This window comes from Prionailurus viverrinus, chromosome A3 (assembly GCF_022837055.1).
Source record: "Prionailurus viverrinus isolate Anna chromosome A3, UM_Priviv_1.0, whole genome shotgun sequence".
Lineage (NCBI taxonomy): Eukaryota > Metazoa > Chordata > Mammalia > Carnivora > Felidae > Prionailurus > Prionailurus viverrinus.
In genome coordinates this window covers 27,693,030-27,713,498 of record NC_062563.1, presented here as the reverse complement: position 1 = coordinate 27,713,498, position 20,469 = coordinate 27,693,030, and the positions used below count along the sequence as shown (strand labels likewise).

The 20,469-nt window shown below is 53.0% G+C and overlaps 1 protein-coding gene across 1 annotated transcript; it reads right to left on the bottom strand.

Annotated features, from left to right (window-relative positions):
• Positions 1-2,765: 2,765 nt before the first annotated feature.
• Positions 2,766-11,972, bottom strand: TRIB3 (tribbles pseudokinase 3). The gene is made up of 4 exons (XM_047853042.1): positions 11,833-11,972; positions 7,971-8,261; positions 5,933-6,225; positions 2,766-3,986 (listed from the first exon to the last, which is right to left on the bottom strand). The coding sequence occupies exons 2-4, from the start codon at positions 8,259-8,261 to the stop codon at positions 3,494-3,496; spliced, it is 1,077 nt and encodes a 358-aa protein (XP_047708998.1). The 5' UTR covers positions 11,833-11,972; the 3' UTR covers positions 2,766-3,493.
• Between the last annotated feature and the right edge of the window lie 8,497 nt (positions 11,973-20,469).

Sequence of the window (20,469 nt, the reverse complement as noted above, 5' to 3'; positions counted from 1 at the left end):
CTTGGGGCAAACTGTCCTTAGTCGCGGTCATTAACACTAACTGCCCAACAGACAAACTCCAGATCACCAAGATCTCACACAGGAAGCCTCGTGTGTTGCTCAGTAAAATCCAGTGTGGATCTGGTGGTCCTCCTCCAACTTGTAGCTAAGGGCACCGGGGGCCTCGAGGTGGCCTGCGTCAGGGACAAGAGGGGTGGAGGCTCACCAGCTCTCAGCGCCCTCACAGTGGGCGTTTCCAAGCACGCACAGCCCCCCATTGGTCAGAACTGGTCACATGATTGTAAGGTGGGGCAGGGCAGCTAGGGGAGCCCTTGAAGTACTGGGGACGCCCACCGCCCTACCTTAGCCACAAAGAACTCACTAACCGCAGATGTCATTAGTTTTTTATTTGTGTGGTTACTTGTTTCACAGCTGGCTTCTCCATTAGACTGAGTCCATCTGGCATGATGCCCGGCCTGTAGCCACCGTCCATAAGAGTGGTTGAATGGCGGGCTAAGCGAGCGAATACAATACTGTATTCGAATACAATACTGCGAGGTCGCAATACTGTCGTTTGTATTTAGCCCCCAGTTACAGAGAAAATCCCCAGTTAGATTTCCTAGAGCCCCTCACTCCCGATATACTCAGAATACACTTGCACTACGTTTGATTCTGTAAAAGTTTTATGATGATCATTATCTGGGTATAAATGGAGCGTGGAAGTGCTCTGTAATCGCGGCCATGTGCGTTACTTGGGGAGAGTGGATTTTACATTTTTACCTGTCCGTTGACTGAGCAGCCTTGTGGAAAAGTTCCTGCTTCGCGGCAAAACCAGGTGAGTCTTTTTGTCTGCTGTGTCGTCTTGGACGAGTCTTCTGCTCTCTAAACCACATTTTTCTTACCTGTAAAGTGACCGGCGCATTTACCTTACAGGGTCGTCCTGAGAATTAAAGGGGGTCTCTAGGTGTAAGCCAGGAGGGGAAAGAGGAAAGCTTGGGGGACCGCCTGCCCCATGAGACCCGAAACACAGCTGGGCCCTGCCCCGGGGAATGCTGGCTGCACACAGATGAGGCTGACTTCTCCCAGTCTATCAGTTAGCTTTCGCCGCCTAACAAAACACCGCAAAACTCAGAGGCTTGAAACAACGATCACTTTATTTAATTCATGATTCTGTGAGTCAGCTGGGCAAGTCTTCCGGCCTCCATCGGCCTGACCGATCTCTGCATTTGCGGACTGGTGGCCGGGTGGTCCCGGGATGGCTTTCGTGACATGTCTGCAGCCAGCAGGCTATTGACCTCAGTGCTCGTGCTTTCTCCCAACTATCTCCCCTCCCACGTGTAGCGTGAGCCTCGGGGAGGCTGTACCCACCTACAGCTGGGGGATTGGCGTGGTTAATTAGCGGGACTGCATTTCCCTTGCTGGTGATTGGTCAGGAAAGGGCAGGTGACCCAGCTCTGGCCAATGAGCTATGTGGGAAAGTCTGTTGGGCGCGCTTCTGGGAAAACTTTGCCCGTCCCGAGAGAGAGCTGTGGGGCTCATAGGAACAGCTAACCCTTATGGAGGGTTTAAGTGCTTTACGTGAAATAACTCATTGAACTCCCGTGAGTTAGGCACTGTTGCCCTCATCGCAGAGATGAATCATCTCAGGCATAGAATAGGGTGGTTAAGAAACAGAGGGTCAAACCGCCAGTGAGTGCGGGAGCCAGGATTTAATTCCAGGCAACCTGACTCCAGAATACTGAGTTGTTCGGTACTACGGAGCTGCCCTCCTGCCTCCTCTGGTCGTGGATCGCTTATGTGACACCTGGGACTTGCTGTGGCCGTTGTGCCAGTAGTCACCAGGGACAACAGAGCAGAGACGGAATGAGCCTGGAGAGCCAGAGTCCTTGCTGACAGTTCTGAGAGCTGAATCAACCAGCCCAGAAGCCCATCCCATCTCCTGACTTCTTGCTTTGTGTGAAATACATTTCCTTCTTTTATTTCTATTATTTTTTTGTGTTTATTTTTGAGAGAGAGATAGAAAGACAGAGCATAAGCAGGGGAGGGGCAGAGAGAGAGGGAGACACAAAATCCGAAGCAGGCTGCAGGCTCTGAGCTGTCAGCACAGAGCCCAACGCAGGGCTTGAACTCACGAACCATGAGATTGGGACCTGAGCTGAAGTGAGACACTTAACCCACTGAGCCCCCAGGCGCCCCCTTCCTTTATTTATTTATTTTGTGAAGTTTATTTATTTATTTTTAAAAATTGTTTTTTAACGTTGTTTTTATTTTTGAGACAGAGAGAGACAGAGCATGAACGGGGGAGGGTCAGAGAGAGAGGGAGACACAGCATCTGAAACAGGCTCCAGGCTCTGAGCCGTCAGCACAGAGCCCGACGCGGGGCTCGAACTCACAGACTGTGAGATCATGACCTGAGCCGAAGTCGGACGCTCCACCGACTGAGCCACCCAGGCGCCCCTGAAGTTTATTTATTTTGAGACAGGGAGAGAGAGAGAGTATGTGCACGAGTGAGTGGGGGAGGGGCAGAGAGGAGGAGAGGGAGGGAGGGAGAGAGAGAGAGAGAGAGAGAGAGAGAGAGAGAATCCCAAACAGGCTCCCCACCGTCAGTGCAGAGCCTGACTCGCGACTGGAACTCACGTACTCGGGGCTGGATCATGACCTGAGCCGAGACGTTAAGAGCCCAACGCTCCACCAACTGAACCACCCAGGTGCCACCATTCCATGAGAGGCTAGAAGGAATGTCCCGGAGAAATTAAACTATCTCACCACTCCTTTATTAGGCACAAGGTAAAAATAGATTCTTCTGGCATCCAAAACCCGTAGTATTGGTCCAAAACCCAGAACAGGGCTTGGGACTTTCCAGGAGGCCAGGGGGAGACGACCGTGTCCCCTCCATCCCCCAACTCTGGTGCTCAGGCCAGAGGTGGACAGGCGCGGGCCCTCGCTCCAAACCGCTCCTTGAGTTAGGCGAGGACCAGCCTCATAGTCTGAACTGGGGCTCCTCCAGCCCAGTCCTTGGCTCGGAGAAGAGAGCGGCTGGGAGCCCAATTCCCAGCACGGCCTGGGCTCTGGAGTCCTGAGTTGCAAGGGAGAGGCCAGCAGCCTTTGTTTGGCACAGGGATTTGTGAGAGGCACTGTCCCAGGTCGGAAGTGCCTGGGCACCAGCACGAGTGGATGCGGACACCTGTGCTGAGAGGGCCCAGTGTGGACACTGACCGTGGGCTGGAGATGTGTCGTCCGCAGGAGCTTCGTCTTTTGTTCACTGCGGCGCTCCCAGCACCGAGAACAGGGCTCGGCGCGCAGTGAGCTCCCAGGATTTGTTAAATGCGCAAGCCTGTGTGCACAGGTGTGCGGAACCACACAGGTGTGCATACAGCACACTCCACACATGCCTCCTTTCTCCCTTCTAGAAGGCACTAAGGTTTGGCTCAGTGCAAAAACAAAAAAAGGCAGGAGAGAGCTTGGAGATGCCCCAAACTCAATTCCACTGCTGCAGCTGCGAGTCCAGGGCTACCTAGCCATATAGACCAGCTTCTCTTACCCCCTCCTCTTCCTCGGCCTCCTCCAGCCCCGGCCCTTCAGGGACCACCTGATCGGCCTCCCAGAGGTGGGATCGGGGTGGAGCTGAGGGGATGGGCTTCTCCCGCAGCCAGGGATGCAGCAGGATGCCCGTGGCCGTGAGGCGTTCGGCTGGCTCCCGTCGAAGGAGACAGCGGACCAGGCAGCGAGCGGGAGCCGAGAGGCCCTCGGGCAGGGCAAAGGCACCGCGGCGGATCTTGCCAAAGAGCAGGGCAGGCTCTGAGTCTTGGAAGGGGTAGTGGCCAGCCAGCATGGTGAAGAGCGCCACGCCCAGGCTCCACACATCGGCCGCCTTGCCTGAGTAGGATGCCCGGGAGCTGAGGATTTCAGGTCCCACGTAGGCCGGGCACGCGTGTTTGTCCCACAGGGAGTCGTCGGGCCCGTTCAGCACACAGGCATCCTCCAGGTTCTCCAGCACCAGCTTTGTCCTGTGGCAGGTGGAGAGACAGAAGGGTCACCTCCTATTGGGCCCCCGGTGCCCCCACATGCCCCCACGCTGTCACCCTTAATGGCACCCACTTCCTGAGTGCCTGCTGGCATGGGGCAGAATTGAGCCAGTCTTGGGTCGCCCGGGGGGCTCAGTTGGTTAAATGGCCGACTCTTGACCTCGGCTCAGGTCGTGAGCTCGTGGTTCGTGAGTTCGAGCCCCGCATCGGGCTCTGTGCTGACGGCATGGAGCCTGCTTGAGATTCTCCCTCCCTGCCCCTATCCCACTCATGCTGTCTCTCTCAAAATAAATACGTTTAAAAAAATAATAGTAATAAATAAAAATAAAAAAGAATTGAGCCGGTCCTATGAGGCTGGTTGACCGACCTCATTTTCCACATGAGGAAGCCCAGGCTCAGAGACATTAGTCATTTCTCAAGGCCACAGAGCAATTCAGTTCGAACTAGGACTCTGAGAGGAGCACATTTCCCAGTAGTCCCTTGGAGAGGCGGCTGAGATGGGTGGGGGCCTTAAGGCTCTTCTAAATATTTATTTATTTATTTATTTATTTATTTATTTATTTATTTTAATGTTTATTTATTTTTGAAGGAGAGCGAGAGAGAGACAGAGCATGAGCGCAGGAGGGGCAGAGAGGGAGGGAAACACAGAATCCGAAGCGGGCTCCAGGCCCTGAGCTGTCAGCACAGAGCCCGCCGCGGGGCTCGAACTCACGAACCGCGAGATCATGACCTGAGCGGAAGTCGGACACTTAACTGACTGAGCCACCCAGGAGCCCCCTGGCTGGTACTCTTCTAAAGTGTCAAGGTCAAGGAAGACAAGGAAAGACTGAGGAACAGTTTCAGACTGGGGGAGACTAAGGAGTATGACAACTGAATGCAAGCTGGGCTTCTGGACTGGATGCCAGACAGGAAACGAGTATTAGCGGGAAACTAGCGAAATTGGAATCAATCCGTGGTTCAGTGAATAGGTACTAGACCCAGGTTAATTTCTTAGTTTTGATGGCTGTTCTGTGGTTGAGAAGTTAATATTAGGGGAAACTGGGTGAAAACAATATGAAAACTCTTGGCACTATTTTTGCAACTTTTCTGCACGTCTAAAACTATTTCAAAAAGTTTAAAGGGTACGATGGGGTCACCCTTCTTCTCCCCACTCCCCCCCCCCCACAAAAAAAATCTTGAAATGAAATTCATGCTCCTGATGGATGTTCGCATGCACCTGATTGGCTTGGCATGCTCCCTGACACGTCCTGCCCCCCCCCCCCCCCGGGGAGTCTAGGGGAGGGGACAGAATGCCAGGTCCTCCCTCCAAAAATCACTGATCCTCAGCGTCACAGAAATAGTTCCCATGTGAGGAGCTTCAGGGCCTTTTTGGCTTGTTGTCTGTGGCCCTGACATCCTGGAAGCATCTTGACAACCTGGCCCTTTCCCCTACCAGTGGGGAAACTGACGCCCAGAGACTCCGGGTCACCCAGAGTCAGCAGGTAAGGCCAGCCAGACTCCCGCCTCTCAAGTTTAAGGTGAATTAGGACCTCTCTGGAGTCACCTCTGGGGTCAGTTCCCAGCTCTGCTATATATTTAGCTGTGGGGTCTTGGGCCTTACTTGACTTCTCTGGGCCTGTTTTGTCCCCTGACCTAGAGGAAGCAATACTAGCCCGCCTCCTATTCGTAAGGATCCCAGCCAAGTCAGACAGGGCAGCCAAGCTGCTCATCACCGTCGTCGGGTACTGTGACTGTCACAGAGGCAATGCTCCACCTCAGGGGCTTTGCATTCGGTCTGAGTCAGCCTTTTCCTGGGGCCCGGGCGGAGGTGCTCGTCCAGGCTTCTCCATTCCTTGCGTAAGTTACTTTACCCTCCTGGGCCTCGGTTTCCCCAGCATGGCTCACCTCTCAGGCGTGTCTGTGCGCAGGGTCTCTGTGCCCACACTCACCTCTCCTCGTTGGTGAAGACAAAGCGCCGCAGCTTGAGATCGCGCAGGACCAGGCCGTGCTGGTGACAGTGCGCCAGGGCGGCGGCCATCTGGCGGAAGAGCGCGGCGGCCTCGGGCTCGGGGAGGCGGCGGCGGCGGCGCACCAGGCTGTGCATGTCCCCGTGCGGCCGTGGGAAAAAGGTGTAGAGGTGGCGGGGGCCCGCCACGACGTCGGCCGGCCGCGCCACGTGTCCCCGCGGGGGCAGCCTCGAGTAGGGCTCCAGCACCGCCTGGGCCTCGCGGGCCGGGTACACCTGTGGGCGGGGCGGGGCGGGGCGTGAGCGCAGGTGGGGGCCGCCCCGCGGAGCCCGGCCTGGCCTTGGAAGCAGTCACGGCCAACCATTCAGGCACTGTGTGCTCGGCACTGTGCCACGCCAGCGAGCCGCTCCACCCGGACGAAGCTGAGAGGCCGCACAGCCAGCGGGCGGCAGGCCTGAGACCTGAATCCGTGCTCCACGGTCTGTGCCCTCAACTGCTACCTTAGACGCCCTTAAACTTCAGGCAACTGGGAAATGACAGGGAACCCAAACGGAAATAGCCCAAGGCCGTGGAAATGCAGAAGAGTAGATAGCCCACGAGTCACTTTATGCATAGCATCCGGTGCTCATAGCTATTCCGTTCCCTAGGATGCACCGCCTGCCCGCTCTCTCATTCACTCCACAAGGAGACACTGGCGGCTGCCTGTGCCTGCCTTGGGGATCCAACCTGGCTGACGGCCGTGGCCCCTGCCCTCCTGATGCCCACGGTCCAATACAGGAGACAAGGAAACAAGCCAACAGACAACATATTTACAAATTCTCATGAGCATCCTCCAGAAAGATGTTGGAGGAGAGAATATTTTGGAAGGGGGCACCTACCCGGAAAGGTGTGGTCTAAAAGGGACTCTGGGGAAGTGACCTGAATGATTCAGAGATGCCCACGGGATAAGCTTTCCAGGTGGGGGACACGGGCAGTGCAAGGGCCCTGAGGCAAGAAAGCGTTTGAGCCACTTCAGAAAAACCAGCCCAAGATCAGTTCAGCTGGAGTGGGGCAGGGGAGGGAAGGGGGCAGTGGTGAGTGTGGTGAGGGTGTTGGAAAATGTGCTCGGGGCTCTACGGACATCAGATGGAAACCTCCCCACAGCCCTGAAAGGTGTGTTCCGTTTTACCGATGGTGAAACTGATGTTCAGAGAAGGAAGGTCACCTGTGGGAAGCCATACAGCTGACCAGAGGCGGAGCTGGTATACTGACTTCGTCTGCCTTTAAACCCTTCCCATGTTATTTTGGCCATGCCCACACAGAAAATAAAAATAAATAAAGCGCATACATATTTAATTCATGAAAAAAAAAAGTAAGCATATGTTTAAAAAAAGAAAAGAAAAGAAAAGAAAAGAAAACCAAACAGCTGGGTGGCACGGAAGAAAGAATTCAAAAAAACAGAGACTACTTTTTTTTAAGTCAGGGTAAACATTCCTGCCTCTGTGCATTCGAACTTGCCTGTCCTGCCGCCGGAATGCTCTTTCCTAGAGACCCACAGGGCTGCCCCCCCCCCCCCATTCACATAAGTCACCGCTTGAATGTCACCTCCTCAGAGAGGGCTTCCTGGACTAAAATCACCTGCTCCCCCATAATCCCTGTCCCCCTCTCTTTCAGCTCCCAGCTTTCTCTCCAAAGCACTTACGATCCCCCTTATTCTCTTGTTTACTGTCCATGTCCTCCACGTAAGCATCGGCTTGATGAGAGCAGGACTCGGTCTATGTTAGAGCCACAGCAGGGTGCATGGCACCAGGTTTGTTGAATGAATGAATAGGTGATCCTCTACAGACAGGCCGATGATCCTTCTGCACACTGACCAGAAAAGCCTAGGCGATGGGGAAAGCTGGAGGCTCACTGGCTGCTTCCCCAACAAACACAGGAATAAAGTAATATAAGGACCCCTCAGCCCTGGCAATCCTCTAGAGCCAAGGCCCTTTCCAGGCCCCCTGTGATGCTGGGGGAGAATGACCCTGGGGGAACGTACCTTGCAGGTGTACTCGGTGCCTGAGGGGCAGTGCAGGGCCCAGTAGGCCCGGCCACCCTCCTCAGGCTCCAGGAGGACATAGGGCCCAAGACGGGAAGCAGTGGTCCCAGCACAGGCACGGGCTGGAGCAGGAAGTGGGCTCGGGGGCAGCGGGCAGGAGGGCAGCCTGGGCTGGGGCCCGATTCGCGCTTGTTTCCGGATGGGACACTCGGTGTCTAGGTCATTGTCCAACTCCCACCGCTTCCTCCTGGAGGGGGCACCCGCAGCAGCAGCCAGAGGGGTGGCTCGCATCTGCAAAGAAGAGAAAAAGCACTGAAGTGAGGCTGTTTGGAGCCCCCCCCCTCTTCCCTAGCCTTTATGGAGGAGGACTTGGCAGTGTGCATCAAAGTGACAAACGCCCTTAACCTTGACTGCGTGTCCCGCTTCTGGGGATTTATCCTCCAATTAAAATGCCCACCAAAAAATTAAACATGTCAAGGGCTGTTCATCAGAGCCTTGCATCCAATAGCAAAAGGCAGGAAACACCCAAACGTCCAGCAGTATGGGGCTGGTTAAACGCCATGATACAAGCCACATGGTGGAATATTATACAGCCCCGGAAAGGGACCAGCAAGCCCTGTACACACCGATATAATGATGTCGGTACACGGTTATCCTGCACCCACGTGATAGAAACCACTAAATGTCCATCATTGGGGAACTGGTTAAGTCAATTATATGTCATCCGTACATGAAAAAACTGTAGCCATTTACGATTAAGAAAACTCTTTAGGGGCACCTGGCTGGCTCAGTCAGTAGAGCATGAGACTTTTTTTTTTTTTTCAGTTTATTTCTTTCTTTTGAGAGAGAGAGGCAGAGAGAAAGAGAGAGAATCTCAAGCAGGCTCCGTGCCGTCAGCATAGAGGCCAACATGGGGGTCCATCTCCTGAACCATGAGATCATGACCTGAACCAAATCCAAGAGTCGGATGCTTAACCGACCAAGCCACCCAAGTGCCCTGCATGTGACTCTTGATCTCAGGGTCGTAAATTCAAGACCCAAAATTTTAAAAGCTTACTGAAAGAAGGAAGAAAGAAAGAAAGGAAGGAAGGAAGAGGGAAAGAAAGAAAGAAAGAAAGAGCAAGGAAGGAAGGAAGAGGGAAAGAAAGAAAGGAAGAAAGAAAGAAAGAAAGAAAGAAGAGAGAGGAGCGCCTGGGTGGCTCAGTCGGTTAAGTGTCCGACTCTTGATTTCAGCTCAGGTCATGATCTCATAGTTTGTGAGTTCGAGCCCGCATCAGGCTCCGCGCTGACCGTGCAGAGCCTGCTTGGGATTCTCTCTTTCTCTCTGCCCCTCCCCAACTTGTGCTCACGCTCTTTCTCAAAAATAAAATAAATTGGGGAGGGGGGAAAAAAATAAAATAAAATAAAATAAAATAAAATAAAATAAACCTAAAAAAAAAGAAAGAGAAACTCCTTATGTGCTGATTAGAAAAACCTTCAGAGTGAACGGTTAAGTGGAATTAAAAAAAAGCAAAGTGGAGAATTGGCCTTGGCGGTGAGAGGAAGAGAGACTTTGCGCTCTATCTGCTGAGTGGTGTGGTGCAGGGAGCTATTACCTGGGGCCGGGAGGGAGGGATGATGCATGAATGAGGAAGGTATGAATGTACATATGAATGCGGGCTCTGGAATGGATATGTTGTCCAGTGCACAAAGTAAGCTGCTATAGGACAGATATACCCTGAGATGATTGAGACGATATCATTCATGTAAAAAACGCCACCAGCATATCAAAAAAATATCTCCATACTTGCTTATAGGTCGGTATGTAAATGCACAAGTTTTGGAAGGACCCAGACTAAACCGGCCACAGGAGCTCCTGGCCTCCTGGGAGGCCCAAGAGAGGAAGGGATTTGGTAGAAAGGCAAGGGCATTTTCAATTTCAGTATTTTTATTTATTTTTATTTATTCATTTATTATTATTTTTTATTTTATTCTTTAACATTTATTTATTTTTGAGAAGAGAGAGACAGAGCATGAGCCGGGGAGGCGAGAGAAAGAGGGAGACACAGAATCCGACACAGGCTCCAGGCTCCGAGCCGTCAGCCCAGAGCCCGACGCGGGGCTCGAACTCGCGGACCGCGAGATCGTGACCCGAGCCGAAGTCGGACGCTCCACCGACTGAGCCACCCAGGCGCCCCTCGAGTTCAGTATTTTAAAATAAAGATCCTGCACTCATGTATGGCTTGAGTATTTCAAAAATGAGTGTATTTCTTTTTTTGTTTTTTCAAATGTGAACTTTACTATTGCCTGATGACTCAAAGCTATCAGAATCACAGGTCCAGAGTTAGTCAACAATAGACAGTGCAGTTTCACCATCAGGTAAGAAGTAAGGCAGGGAGGGGATGTCTCTCAAAGGCGGTAAGATTCATTCATTCAGTTATGGAGGAAGCCACCCCCCCCCCCCGGGAGGGGGGGGGGATGCAGCTGTAAAACTGTGTGGTGGGTGGAGGAGAGGGCAATGGCATGCCAGAGCAGGGAGGTTCTCTCCTGGATCTATCTACCTACCCATTCCGGCTCCAGATGAGGGACACGGAGCCAAGGTATAAGACATTAGAGGGAGATAGACTTCAGCGCCGGTTAAAGACCTTCCCGAAGGTCTGAGCCAGGATCAATGGGGAAACATCACTCAGAGTCGGTTCTCAGACTGAGGACCACCTACTCCCAAGTCTGAGCGAGCGGTGGGAGCGAGGCAGGGAGACCTCAAATGGTGTGCAAGGCCATAATCCCCACGTAGTAAGAATGCAACAGCGGGTGGCTGTAGTCAGACATTCCCAGGTTCGAATCCTGGCCCAGACCCGGCCTGGCAGGGGTAGCCCTGGGCAATGGAGGCGGCCCCTAACACCTACCTCTTGCTGTTCCCTGACGCCTCTGGCGGAATAAGGGCAGGTCATGCCAAACACACACTCACAGAACCCAGAGCAGACAGCTGTACACACGCGCCTCAAAAACACTGTTTGTCCAAGCCGGCCAGCTGCGACACCACATCCAGGGCAGAGAGGGGCACACACATCATTAAGGGACACACACCTCGTCGTCCTTGGGCAAGTGGGCAGGCATACACACGCAGAGCCCTCCCAACTCTCCCACGCACCACTGACCGATACCTGTAAGGTCACAGGCAAGGTCTGACACGTGCCCCACCCCCTAGACGGCCCCGCCCCGCCTGCCGCCGCCGGGCTCCTCCCGTGGGAGCGGAAGCGGCGGGCCGCCGGTGTCCCGAGGCAGAAGATTCAGCGGAAACCGAGCAGCGGGAGGGGGAGAGGCGAGGAAAGGAGGCTGGGCCCCAGGGCTGTGAGAAGGGGCGGACCGGGGCCCTCCTCGCTCCTCACGCCCCAGAGTCTGCAGGGACAAAACGCAAGCGCGCACGGTGCAGCCCGCAACCCGCAGCCGCAGCGCCAGGTGCATACCTGCGGCCGACGCCCCGCACGCTCCGGGGGTCCCGCACCCTGCATCCTCGCTCCCTCTCCCCCTGCACCTGCCCCCAAGGTACCCGAGCCCGGCCCCAGCACAGCCCACACCTGCCACCGGCTCCTCGCGGCTCTGACCGTGCGCCGAGACACATCCCCTCCAACCCCGCAGGCCCACGCGGATCCCGCGCACACACCCCAGAGGGACACAGACCCTACGCGGTCCCCAGCGTCCCCCGCGGGCCCCTCACACACACGCCTCCCCCGCCCCACGCTCACCTCCCGGGGCCACACGCCCGCACCTCTGTCCCCTGCTCCCTCCGCCCCCAGGATATGCTCTACTTTCGCGGGTCCGCACCCTCCAACCCGTGCGCCCCCGACCCCCGGCCCGACCCCTCTCCGGCCCCGCAGGGTACCTTGCCCGGGCGTGCGGCGGGATCCTGAGTCTCCAGGGCACTCCCACGTGGCCGGGGGCCCGCTGCGACGCGGCTGCGCTCGGGACCCCGGACCCCGCAGCCGGACACGTGTGGAGCCGCCGCCGCTTCCGCTGCGAGTGTCTCCCGGCTCCAGAGCCGGCTCCGGCCCGGGCCCGGGTGATGCAAACCTGCGCTAATCCGCCGTCGCCTGATGCGCTCCAGCCCGGGATTGCAACATCCCGCGCGCTCCGCCCCCTGGGGGAGGGGAGGGGGGGGGTCACCGCCCCGGCGCGCCCCGCCCCCCACGGGTGTCTCGGCTCCACCCCCTCCCCCACCTGCCCCGCGCAGACACCAGCCACTGGCTCTCTCTCCTTCCTTGGAAAGAGCATTTTGCTTTTCTGAGCCTCGGTCTCCCCATATGGGAAATGGGGAGAACGTCCTTCCTTCTCAGGATGCAGAGGAGAAAAAGAGCAAACCGTGACAGTTCCCCGGGTGCTTTCCTGTTTTATAAAGTACCTTCCCACCAATGCTTTATTAACCTTTAGGAGGACTCTGGGCAGGCAGGAAGCTCCGCTTGCCCCATCCTAGCCCGAGGCCCAGGCATGGGAAAGCAGCCCGGGAGTTTTGCAAAGACCTCAGACTTTAGGATCTGAGTCGGGGCTCAGAAGCACCGATGTGGTCCCCCGGGGAGGCCTGGGGTCGGGCAGGCGTCACAGCGTCCCCTGGATACAGGCAGCGCAGCCTAATGATTAAGAGCCAGCGCCCTAGACCCAACCTGCCTAAGAGCGCACCCCACCTTTGCGCCGACGCACTGTGCAACCTCAGGAAAGTTACTTAAAACCCTGCTAGAGCCGAAAATTCCTCCTCTGTAAAATGGGCTTATAGGAGTACTCACTTCGTAAGGTTTTCGCTTGGACAAAATGCTTAGAGCTAGATGGCACAACCTAAGTGTTCAATAAATAGAATAGAGGCTCGGGGAGGGGAAGTCACCCATAACAGGACTGACACCCCAAGCCTAAGAGACCCTGGTGCCACTTCCTATGTGGTGAAGCATCCCCGTGCAGCCCCAGGGATCCAGTGCCTTTCTTGGAAATCCCTTTTAGGTCTTGATGTCTCTGAACGCACCAGTGTCAAAAAATAGCTTCTCCAGCAAGAGGTTGGATGGCGTTGGAAAGGTGGGTGAAGCTACCTTTGTTGCTCAGGTTCCAGAACCCCAGGGACCAGCTCACCTGTGTTTCAGGAACTTCAGGGCACACCAGGGGACTCTGGGATCTCATTTAACCCCGGAGACTCCCCTGCCAGGGAGGAACTAGTGAACTCATTTTCTACCCCCGGGGAAGTCTAGACTCGGTTCGAAAATCCCTCAGCAGTAAGGGACAAAGAAAAGTGGAATTGGTTGTTTTCTCTGTGCAGCCAGCACTGTGCTGGGTTTGCTCATACATTCCTTACTTTGTTCATGCTGTGTCAGACCCTGTTCTAAGTGCTGGGGACTCAGCAGTGACAAGAGTGACCCATCCCTGCCCTCACAGTTCTTATAAATCAGTGGGAAGACAGACCATTATCAAGAAAATAAAATCAATAACCAAGATCATTTAAAATTCAGGATAAATGTCATGTGTTTTCTTGAATTAACAAAAAGGATAAATTTGTCCTGGAGCACAGACGACTGAGGGGTGGCTATTTTCATTGGGGCTCGTCAAGAAGGCGATGTTTAAACTAAGATCCTACGGAAGAGACGGGCTGAGGATGCAAAGATCTGAGGGGACATAGAAAAAGTAACCGCAAAGACCCCGAGGCACCTAATGAACCATGACATGAACACTATGACCTCTATTCTACAGATGAGTGACGGTGAGAGGTTTACCCAAAAGCACCTGCCTTGTGGTATGAAGCAGATTTGAGATTTGAACCTGGGGCAGCTAATGCCAATGCTTATACTGTCCAGGGACATTTTACAAGCTTTGCCACCCGGCAGCCTCCACCTGGGCCAGTGGATATGGCTCCTGGAACTGCACCCTGGGAATGACTCCCCAGGTTTAGGAGGGCCTTGTCACATTTGGGGGGGGGGCGGTCAAATCCTGGTTTTCTAGACCAATGGAACATAAACTATAAGCCACATAATGTAGGATTAAATTTTCTTTTTTTTTCAACGTTTATTTATTTTTGGGACAGAGAGAGACAGAGCATGAACGGGGGAGGGGCAGAGAGAGAGGGAGACACAGAATCGGAAACAGGCTCCAGGCTCTGAGCCATCAGCCCAGAGCCTGACGCGGGGCTCGAACTCACAAACCGCGAGATCGTGACCTGGCTGAAGTCGGACGCTTAACCGACTGCGCCACCCAGGCACCCCTAAATTTTCTAGTCATGCATTAAAGAATACAAAGAGGGGCACCTGGGTGGTTCTGTTGGTTAAGCATCTGACTCTTGATTTTGGCTCAGGTCATGATCCCTGGGGTGGAGGGATTGGGGCCCCCCTCCCCCTGCCGCAGGAGCCCTGCTTTGAGCCCCACCTCCAGCTCCTTCAGCTGATAATGGAGCCTTCCTTAGATTCTCTCTTTCTCTGCCCCTCTCTCCCTGCTCTCTCTCTCTCTCTCTCAAATAATTTTTTTTTTAATTTAAAGAAGAATAAAAAGAAACAGGTGAGGGGCACCCGGATGGCTCAGTCAGTGGAATTTGTGACTCTTGATCTCAAGGTTGTAAGTTCGAGTCTCATGTTGGGCATAGAGATTGCTTAAAAAAAAAAAAATCTTTAAAAAAAATAGGTGAAACTAACATTAATAATATATTCAATTATCCAATATATCTAGCATGTGATCACCTCAACAAATAATTACGAAATTATTAATGATATACTCTAAAATTTTTTTTCCCCGCTAATGTCTTCAATATCCGGTGTTTTATACTTTGGAAACAAATCGGAACAGAAGCTAAATTGTGAGGGCTTAAAGTAAAATGCTGTGGGGCGCCTGGGTGGCTCAGTTGGTTAAGCGGCCGACTTCAGCTCAGGTCACGATCTCTCGGTCCTTGAGTTCGAGCCCCGCGTCGGGCTCTGTGCTGACAGCTCAGAGCCTGGAGCCTGTTTCAGATTCTGTGTCTCCCTCTCTCTCTGCCCCTCCCCCGTTCATGCTCTGTCTCTCCCTGTCTCAAAAATAAATAAATTTAAAAAAAAAAAGTAAAATGCTGTTCTACCAAGACAATTAAATTGTGTTTAGTGGACAACATGTTTTACTTGCTTTAAAATTAAAGTTAAATCACGTGCAAATTTTCAGCCTCTTAGCCATATTTTAAATGCTCAATAGCTTCGTGTAGTAAACGGCTACCACATTGAGGAGCACCCTAGAGCAAGAACTCCTGGTACATGATCCAGGGAGAACAGCAAAGAAGTTAAGACCTGTTGGGTTTACAGCATAGGTGCCAAATAGCCTTGAGCCTCAGTTTCCAACGCCTATAAAGTGGGATTAATTACACCTTTCCTAGCATGGTAGTCCTCCGGATTAAATGCACTAAGGCACCCTCAAGTCAGATCCCATTTCCCGGGTTCAAATCTCACCACTTCCAAGTGATGAGATTTTAGGTAAATGACTTAAGCTCTCTGTGCCTCAGGTTCCTCATCCACAAAATGGGGATAATAATAGCACCTACTTCATTGGTTTGTCATGAGAATCACATGACTTAATACCTGTGAAGTGTCTGGAATATAAATGCTGTCTAAGTATTTGTTAAAATGTAAAGAAAATAAATGGTGACCAGCTCCCTTCCCCAGTTAAATGCAAACCATGGGCACTTTCCTAGAGACAGAATTTGGCTTTCGTGAATTTCCTTCTCTCCAGGCTTAGAACATCCCCCTACCCTGGTTTCTCAGCCCAGCTGGTTGTGTTTCTTTCTTTTCTAAGGTTTTTTTAATTGTTATTTATTTTGAGAGGGAGAGAGAGATCACCAGCTGAGGAGGGGCAGAGAGAGAGAGAGAGAGAGAGAGGGAATCCCAAGCAAGCTCCACACTGTCAGCACAGAGCTGAACACGGGACTCAATCCCACCAACAGTGAGATCATGGCCTGAACTGAAACCAAGAGTCGGATGGTCAACCTACTGAGCCCCCAGGCGCCCCAAGGAGCCTGCGTTTCTATTTGCTGTAATTCTGCTGGCCCTCAGCTCTGGGCACAGGGACACAGAGGCTGTGCTCCAAGGGAGAAGAGGCGTGGGGGTCCAAGGGCCAATGACAGCAGCTGCTGGCCTCCTTCCTTTCCACCCCAGCTGGCTGGTGCCCGCCACATGCCTGAAATCCCACCACAGGCGTCCTTAAACCTTCCATCTTGATAAGTTCCTCCCACAGAAGCGGAATAATGCCTTAGAGCGCTGGTTGGATCCCAGGTCTGGCTAAAGCCACCGATCCCGATCCCGTGAGATGGTGGGCAAGTCACATCCCCTTTGGCGGTCTTACTGTTCTTCCCTGGGAAATAGGAAAAGAGAGTTGGATTAGGTCAGTGTTTTCCAGAACATAAAACGTACACCAATGGGGTTTTAGGGTCTCAAGACTCTATGACATAACACCGACTATCACAATATAGGCATTTCCTTTTGATTTTCTTCCTGTTCCTCCAATTACTAGGGAGAAAGTCTCATGTAACGGCTTCTATGTCTTTGACGCCTCACTTGTTAAGGAAAGGAGAGCAGGCTCCGTTCAGAGCCTTCAGCAAGAGACAGGACTTAGCCAGAATCTAAGAACCTTCTTGCTTGTTCTTATATTCAGTTTTACGGTCACTTTCTCTTTATGGAAACTGATAGCGTCTTTTCCATTTGAGGTTAGTGATTAAAATTTTCCATTTGAAAGAAATTTCCCTAAGTTTTTATTTTATTTTTTTTTCATTTTTATTTTATTTATTTTTAGTTTAGTTTTTCACGTGAAATGTATTGCCAAATTGGTTTCCATACATCCCTAAGTTTTTTTTTTTTTTTTTTATAAATTTTTTTTTCAACGTTTATTTATTTCTGGGACAGAGAGAGACAGAGCATGAACGGGGGAGGGGCAGAGAGAGAGGGAGACACAGAATCGGAAACAGGCTCCAGGCTCTGAGCCATCAGCCCAGAGCCCGACGCGGGGCTCGAACTCACAGACCGCGAGATCGTGACCTGGCTGAAGTCGGACGCTTAACCGACTGCGCCACCCAGGCGCCCCCATCCCTAAGTTTTTAAAAATGAGCTGACTGCAAGAAAAACCTTACAGAACCCATAATACAAATGGGTAAACGGATCTGGGCCAACGGATTTGGGAACGGCGGTGGCTGATTCAAGGGTTGCAGCTCTCAGCTCTGCTGGGGGAGCCCTTAGGAGACGACTGGGCACCTCCTTCTTCTCTGGGGCTTTGCAGAGATCTTTCATCATCTGAATCTGTGTCAGGCCGGGCCCCAGGAAAGGCTGGAAGGTCAGTGCCTGGGCACAACATCAGCCCAGCAGGGGTCCACTGACAGTCAGAGCCCTGCTGAGCTTGGGAGTGTGATTCTTTGCCCTTGGATGGAGCGTGGCCCTGTGTGGATGCTCCCCTTCCATCATCTTACTGCACCCTGAAACTTCCCCACCCAGTTCTTGTTTTCATGCCTGGAGGAGATGAGGAAACTGGGGCTCGGAGAGGTGACATCACTAGTCTACGGAGGTAGTGAGATTAGGAGCCAGTCAGTCTGGCTCAAACCCCGGGTGTCCTTTGTCTACGGCTTTGTGCCTTCTCCTTGGCCTTCTCCCTACCTGTATGACCCTGGGCAAGTCATTTAGCCACTGAGACCCAGAGCCCTTGTCTATAAAATGGAATTGACATCTATCCTCCTGAGAGGGGTGTTGAACAGCATCTTGCATCTGGGAACCGTTACTGGACTCAGTGGAGGGTTAAAGGAGTTAATACAAGGTGCTTAGAAGAGTTCCTGGCACAGGGTAAGCACTTGATGGTAAGTGGCTAACTTACCGCAACGTGGTAGTTTCCACAAAGCCTAAGATGCCATCTCTTAACCCCTTCCCCACCCCCCACCCCCCCCAACACACACCCTTGGAGAGCTGAGGGTGAAGGGAGAGGTAGGGACACATTTCCTGAGCATCCCCCATGTGGCCGGCCTGGACTGTGCCGTTCGTCTGCTTTCTCATACAATCCTGACCACAACCCGGTGAGCTAAGGACGAATTTATGCTCTTTTGACAAGTGAGAAAACCAGGTGTCAGAGAGGAGAAGTAACCAGCCTCGGATCACACAGCAAGCCAGAGGGGTTTGAGCCCAGGTCTGTATGGTTCCAAAGCCCTCGCCGTCGGCTGTTTCAGGAGCCTCCACCAGATCAGTCAGAAGTTCCTGGGGAAGTCCCATGCCTCCCTCAAAGGGTGAAGGGTCCTCTCCCCCAGTTGGTGGCAGGAGGAGCCAGAGACGGCAGGAGGAAAGCTGGGTTGCAGTTCTGACCTTGCAGCTGCCGGTTGGATGACCTTAGGCAGCCTCCGGTCCCTCTCCGGGCTCAGCCACATAATTACGGCTTTGTGTGTATTGGAGGTGGGGCTCTGGAACCTTCCAGAGATCCTCATTCTCTTCTTTGCCTTCCCGCTGGGAGGAGGAGGGAGCCCCAGATCCGAGTCCTCCCAATACTGGAGTCTTTGCTGAGTCATCCGATCCCTGCCCTGCCTTCCTTCCCCCCTGCCTGCTTCCTGCTGGCTCTGAAGCCGTCAGGGCCAGGAAGGAAAGGGATCGTGTGTTTGAATCAGGCCACTGTCCAGCCCTTCCGTTTCTGGGAAAAGCTTGAGGAGCGGGGTGGGGAGCAGGAGGGGGTACTGAGGTGTTCAGCCAGGCGCCAGTTGCATCAGAAAGCCTTGCGCAAGGTGCCCTCCCAGGTCGGGCACAGAGCCCTGCCCCATAGCCCCTACACCGACCCTGGTCTCCTGGGTGCCAGAATGAGGACTGCTAGGCCTTGTGGGGACACTGAGCCAGGCCTGGCCCGCATGGAGTGACGAGAGGGAAGACAGGGTTCGGGGCAGGTGCTCCTCATCTACCTGGGTGATGGCACTTTAGACTGGTCCGGAGCCAACCCATCCACTTTGTCCCTGGAGAAAGCCAAGACTAGGCCAGTGCCCTGGATACTGACTGAGCCCTGATCCTTGACTCTGGTCATAGACTGAGCCCTGTTCCAGACTTTACACTCTTACTGAACTCTGACCTAAAAACTTGGACGGAGACTGAGCCCCCATCACTGCTGACAGCCACAGCTAAATCCTGACCCTGCCCGCAAACCAAGCACTGACTTGGTCACTGAAGAGGCACCCACTTTTTCCCATCCTGACCCTTGACCTAAGTTGCAATTCCTGCTCGTGACTGAGTTACAATCCTCCAGGCAGACTTAGCTCTAATCCTTTACCCCTGACTCCAGTGCCCCCAGATAAACCCCCAACTGGAGCCCCAGGCCTGGTCTGTCAAGAATCAAGAGTGGTGCTCAGGCCCAGAAGTCAAGAGCTTGGCACTTGGGTGCCTGGGGGGCTCAGTTGGTTGGCGTCCCGCTCTTGGTTTCGGCTCAGGTCATGATCTCACGGCTCATGCGTTTGAGCCCCGCGTTGGGCTGGAACCTGCTCAGGATTCACTCTGTCTCCCCCTCTCTCACTGCCCCTCCCCTACTCTCACTCTGTCTCTCAAAATAAATAAACAAACTTAAAAGAAAAAAAGAGCTTGGCACTTGCTGGCCTCCCTTCTGGCAGTCTCACCACCACATCCCCTCCCCGCACCCCCCCCCCCCGCCGGCCCCCCTGCAAGGTTGAGGACGGCCAAAGGGCTGGATTGAACCACAAACCACAGCTCCATGGAGGTGTCCTCTGAGTAGCCCAAGACTGTGACTCAGCAGGGTAGGGGCAAGACGTGGAGTCAAGCAGGGCCACAGGGGATGGGCTAGGGCAGGTGCTGTGTCAGTACAGGGAGAGAGAGGACAGTCTCTCCGAGATTAGAGCTGCAGGTGAAGTGTGGGGAGACCCCGGGGTCTGGAGATGGATGGTGCGTGTGGCCGGCCAGGACCACTGAGGCAAAGCAGCCCGGTCTAAGTCCTATCCACCCCCAGCTACCCATTTATCGCCCATTTTTCCATCCCTCGTCCATATCATTCTTTCTCAGAACATCCTTTATTCCCTTCATAACACACAATAGAATTTGGAATTTCACATGTATTTAATTATACATAATCATTATATATTAATATTAAATCTATTAATTAGATACCATTGCATATATATTTTACATATATATGTTTGTCTCCCCCATGAAACTGTAAGCTCCTTTAGGGCAGGCACCTGCTGGTTGGGCTCACCAGCATATTGGTAAGTGCTCAGTAAATTGTAGGGAAATGGATTAAATCCCTCCACCTATCTATACATCCCTCATCCGTCCATCTACCATTTATTTATGACCTATTCCTCACCATCTATCCATTCAACTTTCTCCTACCATTACTCCATCCTTCCATCTACCCTCCATTTGATCATCATCCATCCATCCATCCATTCATCCATCCACCAGCTATATATCTTTCCAGCATCAAACCATTTATATATTCATTCATTCATTCATTCATTCAACAAATATGTATTGACTACCCACCTCTATGTCAGGCCCTGTTCTAAAGGCTGGGGATATTTCAG

What these genes read in the sequence shown, in the direction of transcription:
- TRIB3 (XM_047853042.1), bottom strand. Translation starts at nt 8,261, where the DNA reads ATGCGAGCCACCCCTCTGGCTGCTGCTGCGGGTGCCCCCTCCAGGAGG. An exon ending in GCACCGAGTACACCTGCAAG is followed by an intron (nt 6,226 to 7,970) that starts GTACGTTCCCCC and finishes CCCCGCCCACAG; the next exon opens with GTGTACCCGGCCCGCGAGGC. An exon ending in GTCTTCACCAACGAGGAGAG is followed by an intron (nt 3,987 to 5,932) that starts GTGAGTGTGGGC and finishes CACCTGCCACAG; the next exon opens with GACAAAGCTGGTGCTGGAGA.